General features: G+C 36.8%; 1 protein-coding gene across 7 annotated transcripts in view; it reads right to left on the bottom strand.

The window, feature by feature from the left end:
• Positions 1-23661, bottom strand: part of LOC105475987 (R-spondin 2) — a 168649-nt gene that overhangs the window by 65208 nt on the left and 79780 nt on the right. For all 7 annotated transcript variants that reach the window (XR_011606831.1, XM_011731532.3, XM_011731531.3 and 4 more), the window contains one exon: positions 18025-18213. Coding sequence is in view for 6 of the 7 variants with exons in the window: in XM_011731532.3 (XP_011729834.2) it covers positions 18025-18213 (189 nt within the window). In the remaining variant the exon portion in view is untranslated. The remainder of the gene's footprint in view (positions 1-18024; positions 18214-23661) is intronic.

The raw sequence follows: 23661 nt of genomic DNA, 5'->3' as shown, positions 1-23661 counted from the left end.
AAATATTGTCTGTGTAATAAAGCATTTTTAAAAAAGCTTTGATCAGTGCCAAGTCCTAGCACCTGAAGCTGTGCTGACCATCCTGGCCTCATTTGCTCTTTGCCACTACATAAAACCAACGCAGGCGGCCCATGCATTTGGCAGCCTGCACTGACAGAGCTCATCTGCTCACAAACACCTACGAACCCAATACTTTTTATTCTTTTATTTTTATTTATTTAGAGACAGACTTTCACTCTTGTTGCCCAGGCTGGAGTGCAATGGCACAATCTTGGCTCACTGCAATCTCCGCCTCCTGGGTTCAAGTGATTCTCCGGCCTCAGCCTCCAAGTTGCTGGGATTACAGACATGCACCACCACGCCCTGCTAATTTTGTATTTTTAGTAGAGACGGGGTTTCTCCATGTTGGTCAGGCTGGTCTCAAAGTCCTGACCTCAGGTGATCCGCCCGCCTCGGCCTCCCAAAGTGCTGGATTACAGGCGTGAGCCACCATGCCTGGCCAAACCCAATAGTTTTGAAAGCAAGCAGCACCACAAGCCACCTAATCCAGGAGGTCTCCTGCTTGACGTGCTTCACAGTCCTTGATGACCTTTCCTCAGCAGCTCCAGATCCAACCACAGCCCCCTGCTCTGTTCAGCCATTTCTCCAGGAGGTAACTCTTCTGCTTTGTGGGGGTCGGAGGGAATTCCTGTGTAGTCTCATAGTCCTATATTTTCTCCCCCAGCTTGTAGCCATTTCCCAAAAACTACTTAAGCATTTTATCCTTAATTGGGATTCATATCAACTCTATTAACTCATTTTTATATAAAAGTAAAACATTCTCATTATAAGTAAAAACTCAAGCAGTACAGGTTTACAGGAAAAAATAGAAATCCTTTTTCTCACCTGAATGGCACATCAGGCCTACTCCCCAGAAATAGCCACTGTGTTAACGGTTTCTTCCATACACTTTAGAAAACCTCTATGTAAATCTTATAAATGAGTTAGTCACCATTGAAACACCAGTAGGATCATACAATAGATTGTTAAACCTTAGAAAACTGTATACTACATAATAGGTGTATTAAAATTTATTAAACATAGGCCTTTTCTATAAAAATATGGGCTTTAAGTCCTCGTTCAAATAAAAGATCCTAGTTTAGCCAACTTACATGCTTCTAAATTACAGTGCCTCCTCAAAAACGTAACCCACCAAATGAGGACTGCCAACATTGGTTTAAGTAAAATTACTGTCCAAGTGAAACTGCATCCAAATGCAGTCTGATGGGGCTGCCATTTGGCAAGAAGGGCTTACCCCTGGCCAAGAAAGAGAAAAATAGGCTGAATACCCTCTCTCCTATCCTCCCACAGTACCCTGTACAGGCTTTAATAAAACATTTTTCAAATTACACCATAGTCCAGCTTAACAGTTCATTCCCAGCATTCTCAAGGAACACAGTATGTGCCAGACACTAAGAACCTAAACCCATTCCCTATCCTGGAGGTGCTAAGCCAGAGGGGTCCATGTGGCACTAACAGTGCACCACAATGTAACAGGAGATATAGAGTCATGTCTTGGGTACATTAGAGACAGAAAAGGGACCCATTTCTGTGCTGCCATTCAAGTTTTTTTTTCAATCTGTGAATTCCCCATTCCTAACACAGTATAGGAAACATGGTGGAGTTTCAATGCTTGCTAAATAAATGAGCATGAATGTCATTTAAAGTTCAATTTCTGTAATATTTGCATGCTTAGTGAGAGATTGACTGCACATGTACTATGTATTAAAAAGCCATAGTTGTTGTAAAGAACTGCAAATCATATGGAAGAATCAACAGTTAAACACCTGCAAACAATTATACTGGAGAATGTAACTATCAAAGGAAGGCGGGTGATGTGTGCTATGAGTCGGAACCTCAGATGAGCAAGTTTTAGGGAGACAAGGAGAAGCAGAGTCCTGGCAAGGGTAGCTGCCCTCATGACGAGGCAATAGAGAAAATCCACATGGCAAGTTGACGGGCCCAGTGAGCAGTGGCTTGGAGGAAGAGGAGGTTAGGTGATGGGATGGTTACTTGGGTTTAGAGGCTGTGGGTGAGGATTATAAATTATTCATACTTTGAGTGGCTTTAAGTATTTAAGTAATAATTAGTATTAATAAAAATGAAGCTCGTTTCAAGATTAGGGGCTTGGTCTGACTAGCAGTGAGTAGTCCCTGTAGATTCTGGCCATGAGCATAGCATCACCATGTTTCCTCATTGAGACAGGTAATAGTCCCTAAGGGCCAACCATCCTGACAGGTACATAGAAGCACAGATGAGAAAACAGTCCTTACACCTCAGGATCTTCAGTCTACTGAGGGGAAAGCTCCACAGAAAGGCAATTAGGGAATAAAGTGACTACTCTAAGCTAGACGTATAGACAGAGTGAGCTGGGGAGTGAACATTTTCAGAAAGTTAACCTTCCTGAAAGCAGAAGAGAGTAGAGGTCAGGAAAACCACTGGGAGGCTCAACACTCTAAGAGGTAACAGTACCAGGGAGAGGAGTTATAATGAATCCATAAAAGTGACAAACCAAGTGGAAGAGAAGATGAAAAACTGAGAGAAGCCAAAGATCACACAACTATCCTCTCTTCCTTTGGTCTCAACAGTGCTCTTAGGGCACTCGGCAAATGGACAGAGTTCCTTTTGTTTCTCTTCCCAGCTAAATTAAGATGGCAAGAACCATCTCTTAATTGAATATCTCAGCATAGTCAATCAGATAAATGAGAAAAGTAAATCCTTAACAGCAGAGAAACATCAACCTTTGTTAAATCTAGCTGTCAAAATGTAATTATATATATAATGATCAATTATTGGAGAAAGGGAAGAAGTCAATAAAGTAGAGGGAACCTCAAATACCCCTAGGAATCTATGTTCTTATTTCTTCATGCCCATCAGGGTTGTGAATGTCAGATTGCCTTAGCACACCATGAAAATCCAATTGCTTGTTGCTCCAACTACTCTTACTTTAAACTAGCATCTCTGTTCAGAATGTGCCAGTCACTGACAACAATAGGGCATTTATTTAGTCCTCAAGTAGCAGATTCAAGGATCAAAGAACATCAAGCCAACCTCTAGAAATCTCTAGAGATTTCTATGCCTATTACATGCTAAAATTTGAATAGAAATTAAAGGCACAGTTTGTTCCCAAAACACTCAAAATTAGACTTTTAGCAAATTTTCACATGGAAAGCACTAAACTATGGAACTTAATATAAGGTTTTTAAAATTAGTTTTAGTTAAAAAATCTAACAATTTCAAGTACTATTTAACATTTCTTCTCAAAATTTGCAATGGGGTTATAAATATTCCTAAGTTTTAAGCTTTATGTTTTCAAAATCATGCATTTCTAATATGTACCATTGCAGTAATTCCATTAGACTATGTATTGATAAAAATTACCTAAAAGCTAAAATTACATTTTTTTGTAATACAGTCAAGTAACATGCAACTCATTAGAACTTCATTATATTTCAATCTAAATAAAAGATGGATCCAGAAGTTTCAGGACTAGATATTTTATATTTACAATTAAACTATTTGAGTGATGACATAGAGAACCAGCATTACTAAATTAACAGAAGATCAGAAGATCCAGGGTTAAAGTCTGTTTATAACCCAGTAGAATGAGTTTAAGTCAAGATTGCCTTAATTAGGATAGTTGGTATAGGATGAAATTCAACTATGTCAAATGCAGAACAGGACACTTAGAATTAAGAGCAAGGGGCGGGAATAAGAACTATGCTGAGAATATAGTGGCCACTCATAGTACAGTGGTTAGCAGATCTGAAGTTAGAGTCTTGGACCACTTACTATTGTGTGACTGTGGTCAAGTCAGTGAAGCTTTCTCTGTCTTAATGTCCTCATGTATTTTTTTTTTTAAGAAAAGGTATTATCAGTCTCTATCTCACAGGCTTTTTGAGAGGATTCAGAGGCTTAATCAGTGCAAAGATCTCAGCATAGTACCTGCTGTGTAATTAGTTATCAAAAAGTGAGATTTTATGAGTATAAAAATTTATTACCATGCGATCCAGCAATCCCACTGCTGAGTATATATCCAAAAGAAGGGGAAATCAATATATCAGAGAGAGATCTGCACTTTCATACTTATTGCAGCACTATTTATAATAGCCAAGATATGGAATTAACCTGAGTACCCACCAATGAATGAAAGGATATTTTATGTATATACACACAGTAGAATGTTATTCAGTTATAAAACTAGAATGAAGTCATGTCATTTCCCACTACATGGATGGAACTGGGGGACATTATATTAAGTGAAATAAGCCAGGCACAGAAAGACAAACATCAAATATTCTCATTTACCTGTGGAAACTAAAAAAAGTAGATCTCATGGAGATAGAGAGTAGAATGGTGGTTACCAGAGACTGGGAATGGAAGGGGATGAAGAGAACTTAGTCAAGGGCTACAAACATATAGTTAGATGGAAGGAATAAGTTCTAGCATTCAATAGTACTGTAGGAAAAACTACAGTTAGCAATCATTTATTATACATTTCAAAATAGAAGAGAAGAACTGTAATGTTCCCAACACAAAAGATAACTGTTTGAGGTGATGGATATCCTAACTACTCTGATTTAATCATTTCATGTGGTATTCAGATATCAAAATATCACATGTACTCCTAAAAATAAGTGCAACTATTAAATATGAATAATAAAATAAATTTTAATCTAACAACTAGGACAAAAGAATTGCAGTCCAAGATGGCGAATGGAAGGAAGCTCAAATAGGATACTCCATATGGGAAAAAAGATATAATTTTAATAAACTGTATAGATGTAGTTATAATAAAATACATATATATGCACTACTCAAATAAAGGGCATTACCCACTGTCTAGAGTAAACTTAGTGACTTCACCCTTGTTTGGGTCACACAGCTTAACCAACTGATCACAATCATTTGTTGGGCACCTACATGGAAAATCACCTGCCTTGAACATTAGGAACCAGGAGTTAAGAAACCAAGATCTAAGGGCAATTTTGACCTGGGGTGGGGGGACAGATGGTAGAAATCACATTCTCTTTGTGCCTTACTCCCTTAACCATCAGATAAGAAGGCAGAAATACCTGACTTACCTATATCATACAATAAAATCCTGACCTAGGCTGTGATTTAAATCCTCAAGTTCCCATTAGGTACAATGAATTTCTATCTAGAAATTTACATGCTGTTCCTTTAGATAGCTATAGAGTTCTATCTTATATGCCATAGTATCTTTTATTTGAACTTCTGAGGATATATATGCTGTCAAAAAACATATCAGGAAAAAATATTTAACTTGAAATGTTGTAACAGTTCACTCTTTAAAAACTCCAAATTCACACTTTGCAATATGCTGCTAGTAGCTTCACTGTAATCTTTTAATGTTTAAATGTTATATCTTGCCCATCCACATAGAAAAAATATGAAGAAATATTGAGGCTTGTGTAAAATTATGTGGTCAAATAATGAACTCTGAAAATATTGGCTTTATTTCTCATATATTCAAGTGATGCATACTTGAAATCATTCTCAAAACAAATGAAATCAAAATAAACACATTTGCTAAGAATGTTAAAGCTTAAAGAGAATTTTTTTTCCCATGGTGGAGGTAGGAAACAGTGGGAGAAGGACAACTACCTCAAAATAAAATAGGAAAGGAATGTGATAGTAATTAAAAGTTTCAAAGATTGTAAACCAAATTAGTATCTCATATCAGATTTTAAATTCCTGCCACTATTAGAACTCTCATCTTGGTTACTTCTTGTGCTTTTCCTTTTTTGGTAACTTGTCACCCTTTTATATTAAGGTAGAACTAGAGCGGTTTAATCAACTTCAGACCTGCATCTTAGTTGGATTTTTCCAAATGTTGGAAAATGCAGATCTCTCCACCCAACTAAATGGAAAAGCATATGTAAGCTAATATATGTGTTGCCCTCCACTCAACCCTCATCCAAGGAAAACAAGAAGAATCTCTTAATCCCTTTACACTCTAAATAGGCTACAGCAAACTTTTCCTATAACGAGCCAGATAATAAATATTTTAGGCTTTGCAGACCATACGGTCTCTGTCTAAACAACTCATCTCTGTCGTTACACAAAATGAAGCCATAGACAATATGTAAATGATTCAACATGGCTGTTTTCCAATGAAACTTTATGAACATTGACATTTAAAAGTTAGTATCATTTTCATGTGTCACAAAATATTGTTCTTTTGTCTTAAAATCTCAATGACTTAAAAATCTAAAAGCTATTCTTGGCTTAAGGGCCCTACTGAAAAGATAGCAGTCCAAATTTTGCCCCTGGGTCATAGTTTGCTAACCCTTAGGCTAGAAAATTACTGAAATCCCTGGGGTACCTTGATAGAAAAAAGGAAAAAAAATAAAGAGTTTTATTTTGAAAACACCAAATGGTAGCATTTAAGCTTGGGGAGGCATAGTGATGTCTTCCATATACCATCTGGCTGTGGGCATAAGACAAATATCAGATGAGCATAAGGATGCTGGAATTCAGTTATCTTGACATGGGAATACTTTTATTTCAATATTTTTAATTTTATTCACACTGTATTGATAAATCAAGAATGACAACTCCTGATCAGTTGTCAGTGGGTCAATATTCCATTCTATTTTAATAAGTTTCTAATTTTTTTCTTGCTGTGGCACTGACTTTTGAACGAAGTTGCTGGTTGGAAAGAAAGGAAGAGAGAAGAACTTTACAAAGCCATGTGTTTGGGCTGCAACTAGCTTGACATTTATGTCCAGTCCTATAGTTTATGTCCAGTCCTATAGTCCAGTATAGCAAGATATTTTAATTGCTCTGTTTGTGAGCATGGCTTTGTCATGTATGCCAATTCAGTTTGATGATAAAAGTAGATACAGTCTTGGTTGTACCATGCAGTGGCAGGCAATCCTTGGGCCAGTTAGTGGACTTAACAGAACGCCTGTTATCTGCTCTGTAAATGAGGATATTAACTGCCTCGCAGGATTTCCAGATGGGATTTAAAAGATGCAGGTCAAAGTGTTTTTAAAACTAAAGCATTAGGCATATGCTTTATTTATGTAAAAACAGCACAAGGTGGCATCCGCCTTGGAAATGTAATAATAGAATGATGTTGCCAAACTTGGGTCTATATTGAAATAATAGGCTCACTTACAAGGACTACCAAATCCACAAGAAACAAACGTAAGTTTGAAAAATACAATTACCTCTATTAAATGGAAAGTCAGGACTTTTACTTTCCAACCATTAGGACTGTTACTAAAAACAAAAGTAAAATCTTTTGTAAAGAGTATCGAAAATGATATAGCCATCTTTCTCACAGAGAGAAAAATGTTTATTCTAGCTTTTAGAATATCTATTTGATATAATCTATCTTCCAGGACAAATTAGGAGAAAAGAGTGCCCTTTGAGTTTTCCATAAAGGGTAATGGAATAGAAATAAAACAGGGTCTACATCTCACAACAGGCAGCTACTGCATTGCAACTGTGGACAAGTACATTAAACAGTGCACTGTGCAGGTGAATAACCATTACTGAAGTTGTTAATATCATCCCTGATCTGGCCTACTGAAATCTTTGATGGTTTATCCATACAGGTGCTACAGATCACAATGACAAAATTAAGATTGCTTTATTGCAGCTACAAAAGGAACACTGTGATCTTGCAAAAACACACATTTTTCATGTCATTTCCCTACTTTAAAATGCTTCAATGGCTCACTTTCACGTGCAGAATCAAGTACAAACCCTTGATTTTAAAACACAAGATCTTTCTTGCTAGGCATGTCTATCTACCTTCCTAGCCTCATCTCCACATGTACCTTTCACCTTAGCCATGTTCAATTACATGTGTGAAGTTTCTTGAAAACATCCCCTGCCCTCCCAGCATCCAGCTACCTATGATAGTTCTTCCCTCATGGTTTTACCAACTCTGTCCATCATAATCCCCCTATTAAATGTAGAAAACAGAGCCTGTCTTATGCTAGTCTATATTCTTAGGTCCCAGCATGGGGGCCTGGCATGGTAGATGTATCTGCTGAATGATTAACAAATTTAATGCTAAATATCTATCAGTTTAGAATAAACACAGTCTTTTTTTTTTTTTTTTTTTTTTTTTGGAGACAGAGTCTCTCTGTCACCCAGGATGGAGTGCAGTGGTACAATCTCAGCTTACTGCAACCTCTGCCTCCCAGGTTGAAGTGATACTCATGCCTCAGCCTCCCAAGTAGCTGCGATAACGGGTGCCTGCCACCATGTCTAGCTAATTTTTTTCCTTTTTGTAGAGATGGAGTTTCATCACTTTGGCCAGGCAGTTCTTGAACTCCTGACCTCCAGTGATCCACCCTCCTTGACCTCCCAAAGTGCTAGGATTATAGATGTGAGCCAGTGTGCCCAGGCCATTTTTTATATTTTAGTGTAATCGCATAATATTGTAACAAACAAAAATATTTCAGATTATACAGAGGTACATTTTCAAATTAGGCACCAAATTACTAAATATCTTATTAAAGTTTTTATGTCTCATGTTTTGTCTTTAAGAAACAAAGGTATGCACAGTCCTTAACCATAAGCCAAGCAGAAATAAGAGTGGGAGGGAGAGACTGAACAATAAACTAGACTTAAAATACACAGAAAGTCATAACATGACCAATACGGTAAAAAGAAACTGCCAACATCAGATATTAATCCTTTACTGAGATGTTTCCATAGACCCAAGTTACTAGGATGCTATTATTCCAGAGTGTGTTACATACTTTGTCTAAGCTTACAGAGCTAGTTACTGTCGGAGCTCAAATCGGAGCCCACCATTTCTTCCAATCCAGTGTTCTTTTAGAGACAAGATTTACCATAAACTGATTTCTCCTTTTAGAAGATAAAATTGAATGTTTTGATATTTTTAATGGGATTTGAAACACTTAAACTGACCATTTGCTTAAGAAAGAACTAGGCAACAAAATTCAGATTTTTCTAATACTTGCATTTATAACTGCATAACAATTTTGTCTGTATTACATCATTTAAGGTACAGTTGACCCTTGCACAATGCAGGTTTGACCTACATGGGTCCACTTTATGAAAGAAAAAATAAATTGACAAATGTTTTGTTTTATCCCAGTCATAGGTACATCCAAATATAGCCAGTTGTCTTGCAAAGATGGATTTTCTTCAGAAGAAAGCATAAAAGACCTGAGAGACTCAGCATGTAAGAGTATCCAGCTATCTTCTAATAAGCAGATAGTAGGGTGTCCACCTCACCAAGTGATGTCCAGTGTATTAACCAGCCGGTAGCACCTCCTGCATAGTGATGTAAAGCCACTTCAGGGCAATGAGCTTTCTCCAGCTGGCAGGACCCTGTTAACCCATGGAGTGCTTTCTGCAGACTGGGCTGTAGGCAAGGTCCCTTTCAATTTGGGAAAGAAACCAGCACAAAAGAATGCTGAAAGTGTACCACTTCAAAGTGAAGACCTACCTCTCCCACCTTCTGCCAAAGGGGAACAAATCCTAACCCTATCCAATGATGTATTTCTTTTTTATGATAGGCAGTTGAACAGGGACCAAATGATGCATTTTTTATTTTGTTTTCTCCAAGAGAAGCTGCATGGTTTAATTAAAGAAACATGGGCATTAGAGTTAGAGAGAATCCTAGATCCTATTCTTAGCTCTCCATACTTGTGTGTCCTTGGGGTAGGTTTGCAAAACTCTCTGAGCTTTCAGATTCAGGTTTAACCATATATTAGCATCCTGGTAAGCATTTAAAGCATAATAAATATTCCTGGTAATATCTGCACCTGTGATCAGTAGTTGTGATCAGTATTAATAGGATCGTCAGATGTGACAGGATAGCAAGGAGATACTAGATCCTAAGTGGCTTGTATCTAAAACAGACTCAGGTACCCGACTCTCCAATGCACATCCCTACACAAGTCAACATTTCTAAACCTGAACTCCTTTTGCTATCTATCAATCAAAACCAAAATCAATAATATCCAATAATACCAATAAATCAATAATATCTAATAATCCAATAATAATAATATCCAATAAACCAGTATTTGTACAATTCTTTAAAGCAGAAACCTGATTGGGCATGGTAGCTTACGCCTGCAATCCAGCACTTTGGGAGGCCGAAGCAGGCAGATCACCCCAGGTCAGGAGTTTGAGACCAGCCTGGCCAACATAGTGAAACCCCGTCTCTAATAAAAATACAAAAATTAGCCAGGCGTGGTGGCAGGCATCTGTAATCCCAGCTACTTGGGAGACTGAGGCGGGAGAATTGCTTGAACCCAGAGGGTGGAGATTGCAGTGAGCCAAGATCGTGCCATTGCACTCCAGCCTGGGCGACTAGAGTGAGACTCTGTCTAAAAAAATACAATACAATACAGTACACAATACAATACAATACAATACAATACAATACAATACAATAAGCAGAAACCTGTGAGTCATTGAGGTCTCTTCCCTCTCTGTTACCCTTGTGTCCAGTGAACCACCTTCTGCTGGTTCTATCTTCTAATCTCTTGAATCTGTCTCTTCTTCCCTACCTCAAGTACCACTGCCTTAGCTGAAGTCCTCGTTTCTGGCCTGGGATTAGAGCAACAGCTTCCTAATCGGTCTCTGTGCCTCCTCTCTGGCTCTGCTCAACCTATTTCCTCTGCTGACAACAGACGATATTCTACAACAAGAGCATTATATGTCTTCCCAGCTTACAAATCCTCCATCCTCAGCTTACAAGATTTCATTTCTCACACTTTGCATTCCAACGCTCAAGTAACTCTCTGCTATGAGTACCCTTTACCCTCTTGCTGTTATTCACCCTACTCCTCCTTCAAGATAGTTTTATAACACATTCTCTGGGAAATCTGAAGACTCACCCATCTCCAAGGGCAAGTCACTGATATCCCATGGGTTCCCTGAGCAGCCGATGTGTCACCCTCACAGTTCTTAGCACATTCAATTCCCTTCCATTTTGTTTTTTATAAAAACACACATTGGCCCTGCCTAGTATATAAGCAGTAAATGTTTGCTCAATGTGTACGCTATATTAAGCAGCCTAAGACATCCCCTAAATTATAGTCTTCCCCTCTCTTTCCTCAGCAGATAAATACCTACTAATACTGTTGGGAAAACCATGCAAGTGGCTGTTTTCATCAGGCTTCCTTAATTCTACCACTGCCCGTATTCCAAAATTAAAGAATATTATAGGCTTCTAAAATGTAGTCCTTATCCATGTGCTGGTTTCATAAAGATTAAACTAAAGTAAAATAACTCTAATACATTATTTAGAACATTTCTGGTTTAAGTGTAATCAGAATACAGTCCCTGAATTTGAATCCTATTACCTTTAGTTGGTCAACATTAATCACTCATCTCCAGGTCATCTATCAGGTCTTGTCACTGGTCCTTTCACCCCTCATGCTCATGCATTTCCTCTAAACCTAGAATGCCCCTAACTCTTCACAGCCTCACCACCCAGGTTAGATGGTGAAGGAAGGGAAGGATACAGCTGAGCCCCACAATTTTTCATGACTGTTCTAACCTAACCACTAACTTGTCCCTTCCGTGATCCCTTCTATAACTGTGCAACACACTGACCCCACTAGCCGATTGGGCTTCAGCATCACTTTATGTAATGATGTTATCTAATACTGTTGTCTAATTCTGTATCAGTTTCATATGCAACCTGATGATCTCCAACCTAATGGTCCAAGTATCTTCCAAATAAAGACATTTGTTATTTTTATTTCTCATGTAATTCCAAACATACTGGGGTTCCATCAATATATTTGGAGGTCTGCATCTTTATAGATCTTCAAACACATTATATAGAATTTATGGTACTTAGAGTAATTATATGTGTGTCCACAGTTGTCCAGATTTGACTAAAGACATTTCAAAGACATTTATGTTAATTCTAAATACCTAGACTTTTTTTTTCCCCAAATGCATCATTAAATTACATTATTCAAGAATGACAGGCCGGGTGAAGTGGCTCATGACTGTAATCCTAGCACTTTCGGAGGCCAAGATCGGTGGATTTCCTGAGCTCAGGAGTTTGAGGCCCGCCTGGGCCAAGGGCAAAACTTCATCTCCACTACAAATACAAAAAATTAGCCAGGAGTGGTGGCGCACGCCTGTAGTCCCAGCTACTCGGGGGGCTGAGGCACAAGAATTGCTTGAACCCAGGAGGTAGAGGTTACAGTGAGCTGAGATCATACCACTGCACTTCAGCCTGGGAGATAAAAAAAAAAAAAAGAAAGAAAACAGGTGTTTCTAAAGGCACTCAAACTTAATGGCATGTAGTAATTCTTTAAAAACACCTAAATAGTGATCTTGGAGTTCACAAATTAAAAGATGATTATATTTAACTTTGGATTTTCTTATATGTTAAAAATGACTAGTTTTTAAAACCTGTGTCATTTTATTTCAAAAGCAAAATGTAGCAGCTCACACCCGTGATCTCAGCTACCTGAGAGGCTGAAGTGGGAGGACTGTTTCAGGCCAGGAGTTAGAAACCGGCCAACATGGCAAGACCTCATCTCTAAAAATATTTAAATAAATAACAGCCAGGCATCTCTAAAAATATATTTTTTAAAAAATTAGCTGGCTATGGTGGCGCATGCCTGTAGTCTTAGCTACTGGGGAGGCTGTAGGGGGAGGATCCCTTCAGCACAGAAGGGATTGAGGCTTCAGTGAGCTATGACTGTGCCACAACAACAAAAACAACAAAAAGGAAGGAAAGAAAGAAAAACAGGAAACAAAACGTAGTGTTCTCTTAGCCTAAATACCTATTTCACAAAATGTCAAAACAAGGATAGAATCATAAAACGTAGCAGAAATAGTTGAAATGTAGCAAATTCATGGATCCAGAATTATAAAAGAAGTCATTTCCGTATTTGTTTACAGATGATTTTTCAAAATACTACTTCTGGCAAAAGTATATTGTTTTCTTATACATAAATTTGGAGGTTAAAAAAAGTTGACTGCTCCTTTTTCCTTAATTTCAGCATATTTCTGATACCTTCCTGGTACTTGACATAAAAGAATCCCTAACCTTGATTGACAGGAGGTAGATACTTCATAAATTGCTGAATAAATGTTTTCCAAGGCTAATTTCCTCACCTATGTTTTAGACTCTATCCTCTTCTGTCCCTTCAGTGATCTTGTTTCTTCATTTTTTTTTTGTCTATCCTCCTCAGCTGGCTCTTTCCTAGTTATGTCTCCTGTCACTCACAGACACACACACACACTCACACACACACACCCCAACTTCCCCATCTGTGTAAGCCTTCCAGTGATCAGATACCCTTTTTAAATATACTTAGAGGAAGAAGAGAACGAGTGGTATAATCACTGGCTGCTTTCCTATGACTCCATGTGCTCCCCAAAACCATAGCAATCAGGATAGTGCTCCAACAAAAACAATGAAATGGCTCACATGAAGGTCAGCACTCTATTGTTTAAACAGTGCAACGTTAACATTGACCACTTTCTTCTTCTCAAGTCTTCCCACTTCTGCTTCTGGGACATCATCCTCTCTGTTTTCCTAGTGACTTGGTCATAGCCTCCTCCCCTGGCTTTTCTTTGCTTTCTGTTCAATGTCAATATTAATATACTGTATTTTTAAGGTATTATACTGTTTGGACATTTGAGTTGTTTCCAAGCTGTAATTAGAATAAATAGTGTTGCCATGAATAATGTTTTATATGTGTTTTGTTTACAAGTCAAGATAGTAGTTATGCCAAAGGAGAAGACAGTAAGTGAATGGGAAGTTAGTGAGTGAGTAGTACTAACATTCTTTCTTGACATCAGTGGGAGTTAAATGTATCTATTTTGTAATAGTTCATTAAACACTCCATTTATTATTTGTGAATTTATTTCTGCATGATACATCAAAAAGTTTATTTTTTAATAACTAAAAACATGACAGTTGTGCAAATAGAAAAAAAGGGGGGCAGTGACTCTGGTAAACATCCTACAATGCCAATATTTAAGTGACAAATACATGTTCAGCTTCATTTGTATCAAAGAAAAAGCATATTAAGAAAAAAATGCAGTTTTATCCTTGTTATTAATAACCAGAGAGATGCAAGCGAAAATGTCCACTGTTAGTGAAGATGTAAACTGATACAACTTTTCTAGAAATTCATTTGTCAATATATATCTTTAAAACATGTATTATGTTTAAACGTTCATCTTATAAAAGTAAACCAGGCAAATGTGTAAAAATGTGTATGAGAGAGCAAGAATTTATGTATAAGGATATTTTTCACAGAACTGCTTATAATTATGAAAAATTAAAACCAAACTTTCAATAGGCAATTAACTAAATGTAATCATTCAGTAGAATATTTGCAGCCATATTTAATGGCATGAAAATATGTTCATAATTCATTAAAACAAGTTACAAAACACAATGACACATTTGTAAGGTGAGGAAAACAACAAATACTCATAGAAACAAAAATGTCAAGAACAGAAGATGAAACGGTTTTTGTTATCTTTTGTTAACTGTTGTTATCTCTTGTTAACTGTTGTTATCTTTGAGAGACGTGTTTGCTTTTGCGTTTTTTAGGCCTAGGTACTCTTCTAAGCTTTCTGCAAGGACTATGTAGAACAATTTAAAAAACAAAGTTTTATGTAAATGGTTTCATTAATGAATGAGAAAAACATGAATGAAATAACATCTAACATAGTATCAGGGACAATGGCAGCTTCTAGTGTCTGTTAGTACATGTATTTACAGAATTACTCAGATAGTTGTTGGATTGGTTTCCGTAAGTGTGGTTGAAGTTTATAAGCTTCATACTATGTGTACCAAGAAGCCAACCTCAGACAACTTTTCAGAGAGCAAATCTTCCTTCAAAAGAGGGAGATTAATTTACATTGGAAATCACACTCTAGTGATTAGGAAACAGATGAGCAAGTTTCACTTATAAGATTTTTTAGGCTACTATTGCTAAAAGTATAATTTTCTTCTCTACTATTGAGGAATAATCTTTTAAGGAAGTGAAAAGTAGATATGATCTCAAATTCTAAGTCTGTGACAGCTTTTCCAATTTAAATCTTTCTCATCCCCTAAACAAAATACAAACATCAATGCAATATATGCAAAATAGTCATGAAAAAGAGCAAATAATTGGTATGAAAGAAACATGATTATCCAAAGTCATATACTGATAAGAAATAATTTTCCATTTTTCACTTTGCTCCAATGGGGTCTTGTTAATAGCACTTCCCGCTTGTACCAGGTAACGATTTCCTCTAGGTCAGTAAACTCCAACATTGATTGTATTCACTTACAAGAAGTCTATCCATAGCAAAGCCTTTCTCATATGCAGATTTTCTTTCTAAGGCTGATTTACAGTCACTGCTCTCCTTTCCATTTCTGAGAAAAGAAAACTAAGCCAAAATGTGCTATTAACTCCTGCCTGAGAGTATCTCTCTAAGGAAGACTCCACTCATATACTACAAAGTATTGCTGAGGTGACCATTCACACCAGTTTGCACAGGATGGTCCTGGTTTACATCCAATCTCCCTGCATAGTTGTTAATGACAGCCTCTTTCACTTCCCAGTGTCCCACATTTAGTAATATATTATATGGCCAGCCTCTTATCCATATACAGTACATACAATGCCAGCTCTAGAACTTGGAATAAATGCCTCTATCCATCTACACTCTTGCCTTGTCTTCCTTGTGCACTGGTAGTCCAGAATGAAAAGCATAAAGAATAAAGTTGTGGACTCAAACCATCCCCCCATAGGTAGTCTAAAGCAATCTGAACAGGAATCCTTTCCAAGGTGGACCCAATCTCCTTCTGGAAGTTTATAAACTATGAGAGATAAACTATCAGGTAGCCTAAACCATATGCCTTAAGAACAAAATTCATATTTGCAAACAATTTGCAAGCCAGTCTATTAACTGGTGGGGAGTTGTTTCCTTTAAATGTTAATCCAAACAATTCCATGAAATGAAGGTAGATCCAAGTTTCCTCTAAGCCTAAATATTTCTAACTCTGCTAATGACATAACCTCATCCAGTACCTCAGCTAGAAAACCTTACGATCAAGTTTGATTGTTTCTCTTAGCCCTGTCCAGGTAGTTACCAGGCCCCATTGTTTCTATTTTTAAAGCCTCTGCAATTCATTACCCACAAAAAAAAATCATCAGAACAAGATTTCTAATCTGTATTCATTACAATAGCCTTCCTCTACTTTTTGTTCCTCTCCAGTTCATCTCCCTCACTTCTGCTAGAATTATCTTAAAGCAATATCTTTAGTTCACTGCCTACTCAGTACCTCAGATAATAGCAAGACTTCTTAGCCTGGCAGGCAACACGTTTATCAGTTACACTGCAGCCTCCTTTTCCATCCTCAATTTCAACCACACCTCCCACTAGGCATAGGCTCTTCAATGGATTTCATCCAGCTACCGTACTGCTCTTCCAGGAAGTGTTTAAAAATGTTTGGGGACACGTTTGCTTATAACAGTAGTTTGAAGACACAAAGGACATTTAATGGGCAGGGACCAAGGACACTAAATGTCCAGCAATGTAGGACAGGTCCCATGAAACAGAGAACTGCATTGCCAAAATGCCAAGTAACACTCCAGGTTCTTGTTCTTGTTCCCCAAACACATTATTTTTACATATATGTGGATCCTTCTTTCTAAATTTATTTAACCAGCCCCCACTAGTTCTGCCACCTTCCAAAATAATATTGTCCTTGGATGATGTAATTCAAACTCTTCTCACCTAAAGACTGTCTTGCCTGAATAGTCACATACACAGTGTGTTAGTGGGAGATCATTAAATCACTCTCAGAAATATGAGATTTAATTATCTCACATATATACATATATATGAGAGTGATTTAATGATTACTGACACAGCACTTAATATATTAAATTATGAATAACCTGCTTACCATTTGTCATTTTATTCTGTGGTCCCCTTGTTCTTATCCCTTCTATCCCCTAAAATTTGAGTTCCTTAAACAAAGGGATGTTCCTTTGGTATCTCATTTATTTTTTTAAACCACAATTTCTATGGCTGACCTAGAAGATGAGACTCATTCTAAGTGACTTTTGGATTAAAAGATGAAAAACTGCACCCTCATTCCTATGTAAAAAAAATGCCATTCCTTAAACTTTTTAAAATAGTTGTTAAACTTATACCTCAGATTACTTTAAAATAACCTAAACATTTTAGTTACATCAGTAATGCTACTTAAAGAAACCACCTTTACCATATGTTTAATTGCAGGTTAGACTAGCGAAGATTGCCAACTCACATAAAAAGAGAAAAAGAAGCTATAGAAATTGGTAAACCAGAGAGATTGTTCTCAGCATAAAGTACTTAAATTCCTTTGTGGTTTGTTCTTTTATAAGCACTAAGTACTCTTTACAAAAATCTGTCAAACAAGATTGTGCTTGAGATCCTTATGATTAAAAAACTCCTTACATAATCTAAAATAAAGTGTGTATGTGTGATTGTGTCTTACAGTTCTATACAAAACAAAGTAAAAGTGCTCTTATCCTACCACACTCATTTTTTGCAAGTTTGAGCTTAGACCTTTTTTTTTTTTTTTAGATGACATCTCACTCTGTTGCCCATGCTAGAGCACAGCGGTGCTACCGCAGCTCACTGCAACCTCTACCTCCCAGGTTCAAGTGATTCTGGTACCTCAGCCATCCCAGTAGCTGGGATTACAGGTGTGCACCATCATGCCTAGCTAATTTTTGTATTTGTATAGAGATGGGGTTTCCCCATGTTGGCCAGACTGGTCTCCAACTCCTGGCCTCAAGTGATCCACCCACCTTGGCCTCCCAAAGTGCTGGGATTACAGGCATGACCCACCACACCCAGCAAGCTTAAACTATTTCTATCACCTATTACATTTTTTTAAAAAAAAAATCAGTCAAGATCTTCAACTTAGCTCCTCTCCTAAGTTACATATCCAGCAATACAGGATAGACAAAGCCAAATGCTCACTTGCGCATCTGTTCATATCTGGGGCTCGGTGTCCATAGTACCCAGATGGGCAGGAATGCAGGCACTCTCCATACTGGCGCATCCCTTCTCTTCGAAGGAAGAAGAACAACTTCTGTTGACATCGGCTGCACCCATTGTCCTTTGAACAAGACAAACAACCCTTGCAAATGGGATTTGATACATAACTAGCTGTAAAAGAAAAACAAAAATTGTGTTTAATTGTGAGTATAATCAGACTTTTGATAAATACACCCTGCTGAAAATGTTTCTTTTCTTTCTGCTATACTTACATAGAAGAAATACTAAATAAAATATCCCTGCCCTTCGTGTCTCTACCTCCCCCACCCAAAAAGTGGTTAATACACAACCAAACTTAGAAACAAAGAGGAAACTCAGAGGCAGAGTTGAGTCCAGAAGCTAAAGCTGAATGGCTCATGGGAATGTCAGACCAGCCAGAGGTAAAATTTAGGGCAAGGTCCTCAACCCAGGCCAAGAAATATTTATGTGAAGATCTGGCACTTAGCTCCTTTTATGTAGACGGAGTCAAGAGGGCTGTTTGTCCATGACCCCCTGCCCTAACTGGACAGAGCAGAGGATTCTGACCCTAGCTTGGGAGGACACAGCAGGTAAGCACAAGAGAAAATATAATTCATGAGACATAAGAACACCAAGTCCACAAGGCTGGGATCCAAATTAAAATTATCATTGTAGTATGATGTTGACAAGTTAAAATAAGAATTTGTCCAGATCCAGGAAAACCCAGAAAGAAAAAATAAACATAGAACTACTCTCTAGACATTTTCTACAATCCTGAGACCTGGACTTCCATGAAATGCTACCTTAACATCAAAATGAACAAATCACACGAGCAAGTAAACCTTCATGAGAAACAGTCATCAATATCAGCAACAAGAAAACTTCACACCTAAAAAACCAGAAATAAGGACACTCTGAAGGAGCCTTTAAAATAAGTATTTAGAGATTATCTGAAGAGATAAAGGGATAACTAGAAATCACATGGGAAAAAGCAAGAATATGCACATTACAATGAAATGAAAATTCTAAAACTTCACAAAAAAATTCTATGAACAACTTGTATGGTAGAAGAAAATGACATAACCAAAAACACTTTTAAAGAACTGTATCACAAAACAAGATAAAAAGGTACTAAGCATGTAAGAAAAAAACAGAAACATTCAAATACATGATTAGTAGTTACTACAGAAGGAAAGAGTAAAGAGAATGAATAAAACACACCTTAAACAGAGAGGCAACTTCAGCAAAGTCTCAGGATACAAAATCAACATACAAAAATCACTAGCACTCCTACACATCAACAACAGTCAAGCCAAGAGTCAAATCACAAACAAACTCTCATTCACGATTGCCACAAAAAGAATAAAATAACCAGGAATACAGGTAACTAACGAGATGAAAGATCTCTATAAAGAGAACAACATAACACTACCCAAGAAATCAGAGATGACACAAACAAATGGAAAAACATTCCATGCTCATGAATAGAAGAATCAACTGTATTAAAATAGCCATACTGCCCAAAACAATTTGTAGATTTAATGCTATTTCCATTAAACTACCATTGACATTTTTCACATAACTGGAAAAAACTATGTTAAAATTCACATGGAACCAAAATAGAGCCCAAAGAGCTAAGGCAATAAGAAGTAAAAATAACAAAGCTGGAGGCATCATGCTACCTGACTTCAAACTATACTACAGAGCTACAGTAGCCAAAACAGCATGGTACTGCTCCAAGAACAGATAGGCCAATGGAACAGAATAGAGTACCCGGAAGTAAGACCACACATCTACAACTGTCTGATCTTTGACAAACCTGACAAAAACAAGCAATGGAGGGCTGGGTGTGGTGGCTCATGCCTGTAATCCTAGCACTTTGGGAGCCCAAGGCAGGTGGATCTCCTGAGGTCAGGAGTTCAAAATCAGCCTGACCCACATGGAGAAACCACATCTCTACAAAAACTAAATAAACAAACAAACAAACAAACAAAATACAAAATTAGCTAGGCATGGTGACGAATGCCTGTAATCCCAGCTACCTGGGAGTCTGAGGCAGGAGAATTGCCTGTACTTGGGAGGCAGAAGTTGTGATGAGCCAAGATTGCACCATTGCACTCCAGACTGTGCAACAAAAACGAAACTCCATCTCAAAAAAAAAAAAAAAAAGGAGAGAAAGAAAGAAAGGAAGGAAAGAAAGCAAAGCAAAGCAAAGCAAAGCAAAGCAAAGCAAAGCAAAGGAAAGCAAAGGAAAGGAAAGGAAAGGAAAGGAAAGGAAAGGAAAGGAAAGGAAGAAAGAAGGAAAGAAAGACACACACACGCACACACACAAACACACACAAGCAATGGGGAAAAGATTCACTATTCAATAAATGATGCTGAGATAACTGGCTAGCCATATGCAAAAGATTGAAACTGGACCCCTTCCTTATACTATATATAAAAGTTAACTCAAGATGCATTAAAGACATAAATGTAAAACCCAGAACTATAAAAACTCTGCAAGAAAACCTAGGTAATACCATTTAGGATATAGGCACAGGCAAAAATTTCATAACAAAGATGCCAAAAGCAATTGCAACAAAAGCAAAAATTGACAAGTGGGATGTAATTAAGAGCTTCTGTACAACAAAAGAAACTATCGTCAGACTGAACAGGTAACCCCTACAGAATGGCAGAAAACATTTGCAAACTATGCATCTGACAAAGGTCTAATGTTTAGCATCTATAAAGATCTTAAATTCACAAGGAAAAAAATCATTGACAAGTGGGCAAAGGAAATGAACAGACACTTCTCAAAGGAAGACACACAAGTGGCCAACAATCATGAAAAACTCAACATCACTGAATATTAAAGAAATGCAAATAAAAATCACAATGAGATACCATCTCACACCAGTCAGAATGGCTATTATCAGAAAGTCAAAAAATAACAGATGCTGGTGAGGTTGTGGAGAAAAAGACACGCTTATATACTCTTTGTGATAGTGTAAATTAGTTCAACCATTATGGAAGATGGTGTGGCAATTCCACAAAAACCTAAAGACAGAAATACCATTCAACCCAGTATCCCACACATACACACATATGTTCATTGCAGCACTATTCTCAATAGCAAAGACATGGAATCAACCTAGATACCCATCAACAACTGACTGGATAAAGAAAATGTGATACATATATTTTATATATATAAAATATATTATATTCAATGCTATTACTTATATATTATACTTATATATTACCTATAATATTACTTTAACATATAACATATATTATATATTACTTATATATAATGTATATAATATATAATATACATGATATATCATATCATATATGGTATATAAAATATGATATATATGTATCATATGCTATATTATATATTATATATCATATATTTTATATATTATATATGATTATGTGATATAGTTTATATATATTTTATATAGATTATTATGTTTTATATATATTACACACACACACACACACACACACCATGGAATACTATACAGTCTTAAAAAAGAATAAGATCATGTCCTTTGCAGGGACATGAATGGAGCTGGAGGCCATTATTCTTAGCAAACTAACAGAAACAGAACAAAATACCCCATGTTCTCACTTATAAGTGGGAGCTTAGTGATGAGAACACATGGACACACAGAGGGAAACAACAGACCCTGGTGCCTATTGGAGGGCAGAGGATGGGAGGAAGAAGAGGATGAGGAAAAATAACTAATGGGTACTAACCTTAATACCTAGGTGATGAAATCATCTGTACAGAAAACCCCCATGACACAAGTTTACCTATGTAACAAACCAGCACTTGTACCCCTGAACTTAAAAGCATATGTTAAAAAAGGAATAAAGCACACTATTCAATGAGATAATGGCTAATTTCCAGAATTAAAGACATGAGTTCTTAGATTAAAAATTAGGAGACTGAACAAAATAAATAAGTCTACATCTAAATACAGTACATTTCCATATCATGAGAATAAAGTCAAGCCAGAGAGAAATAGCAGATTATCTAGAAAGGGATAAAACTTTGACTGACAGCAGACTTAGAAAAAAATAAAGTTAGATAGCCGAGATACTATCCTCAACATGTTGAGGAAAAATTATCAAACTATAATTCTATAAGCAGTTATAGTTTAACAATGTGAGCAAAATGAAGATATTTTAGCCAAAGTAAAGGCAAAGAACTTAATTTTTTAAAGCATTAGCTAAAATATTAAACTCTGAATATTGGAGAAAATAAAATAGAACCCAGAGGAAGTAGATTGCAAGAAGCAATAGTGATCACACCAATTGAAAAATACGTTCATGTCTGTATGCAAAAGAATACCATGTAGAAAACATATCATTTTCAAGTTTTGAAAATAAATATCTTACATTCACAAAAATAACACAGAAGACTTGAGAAGGAAACCAAAGTTAAAACATTCAGAGTTTCCGCATTATCAGTGAGGAAGACCAATGTAAATTAAAATGTCATTACTATAACTTTAAGGTCCCAACTACAAAAACAATAACAGAATCTGTAACTTTAAACCAGTGACAGCTACAAAAGATGTAATATATGTCTAAAATATGAGTAGGAAGAAACAATCTGAGTATCTATGAACAAATGATGGTATATTCTATAGACAATATCTATAGACAAATGATGGTATATTCAAGCTATTTGAGTTTCACTCAGTAATAAAAAGGATAATACAGATACACATGACATGAAATTCACATACATTATGCTGATCAAAAGAATCCAAACAGATACAAAAAGAACATGCTCCAGATAATTTCATTTATATTAAGGTCAAAGGCAGGCACAGCTAATCCATGGTGATAGAAATAAGCAAACTACATGCCTTTGAGGATTGAGGACTGACTGGAAAGGGGCATAACAGAATTTTCAAGGGATGGAGGAGGTATATTAGTTTCCTTGGGCTGCTGTAACAAACGACCACAATTTGGTGACTTAAACAACAGGAACTTATTCTCTCAATTCTAGAGACTAGAAGTTTGAAATCCCAATATCGTATCAGCAGGGCATGCTTCCTCTCAAGAAGTCTGGCAAATCCTTTTCTGCCTCTTTCATCTTTGGTTGCCCAAGTCATTCTTTGGATCATAGTTACATAAAGTTAATCCCTGCCTCCATTGTCTTATGCCTTCTTCTCTTATATCTCTGTGTCTTTTTCTGTCTCTTACAGTGACACTCCCATTGGATTTATGGCCTACCTTTATCCCATAGAACCTCATCATCATCCTTATCTTCGCTGCATCTGCAAAGACCCTTTTTCCGAAAAAGGTCAGCTTCTAAGTTTTGAGGAGGACATGAGTTGGGGTGGTGGGGTGGGAGTGCACTAGTCAATTTGCTAAAGGGGGTGGTGGAGATATGCTATATCTTGCCTGGATATTGGTTACACAAATGTATACATTTGCAAAACTCAAAACTATGCATTTATCTAAGTATACTTGTATATTTTTACAATTAATGCGAACAATTTACAAGTAAATTATATCTCATTTTTAAAAAGTAAAGCATATAAAGGCTATGTGCTAATTTCAGTACAATGTACTTACTTATAATTACATCTCTTT

Source organism: Macaca nemestrina, chromosome 8 (genome assembly GCF_043159975.1).
Source record: "Macaca nemestrina isolate mMacNem1 chromosome 8, mMacNem.hap1, whole genome shotgun sequence".
Lineage (NCBI taxonomy): Eukaryota > Metazoa > Chordata > Mammalia > Primates > Cercopithecidae > Macaca > Macaca nemestrina.
The sequence above is the reverse complement of the archived record's forward strand: the minus strand, read 5'-3'. Positions and strand labels throughout refer to the sequence as shown.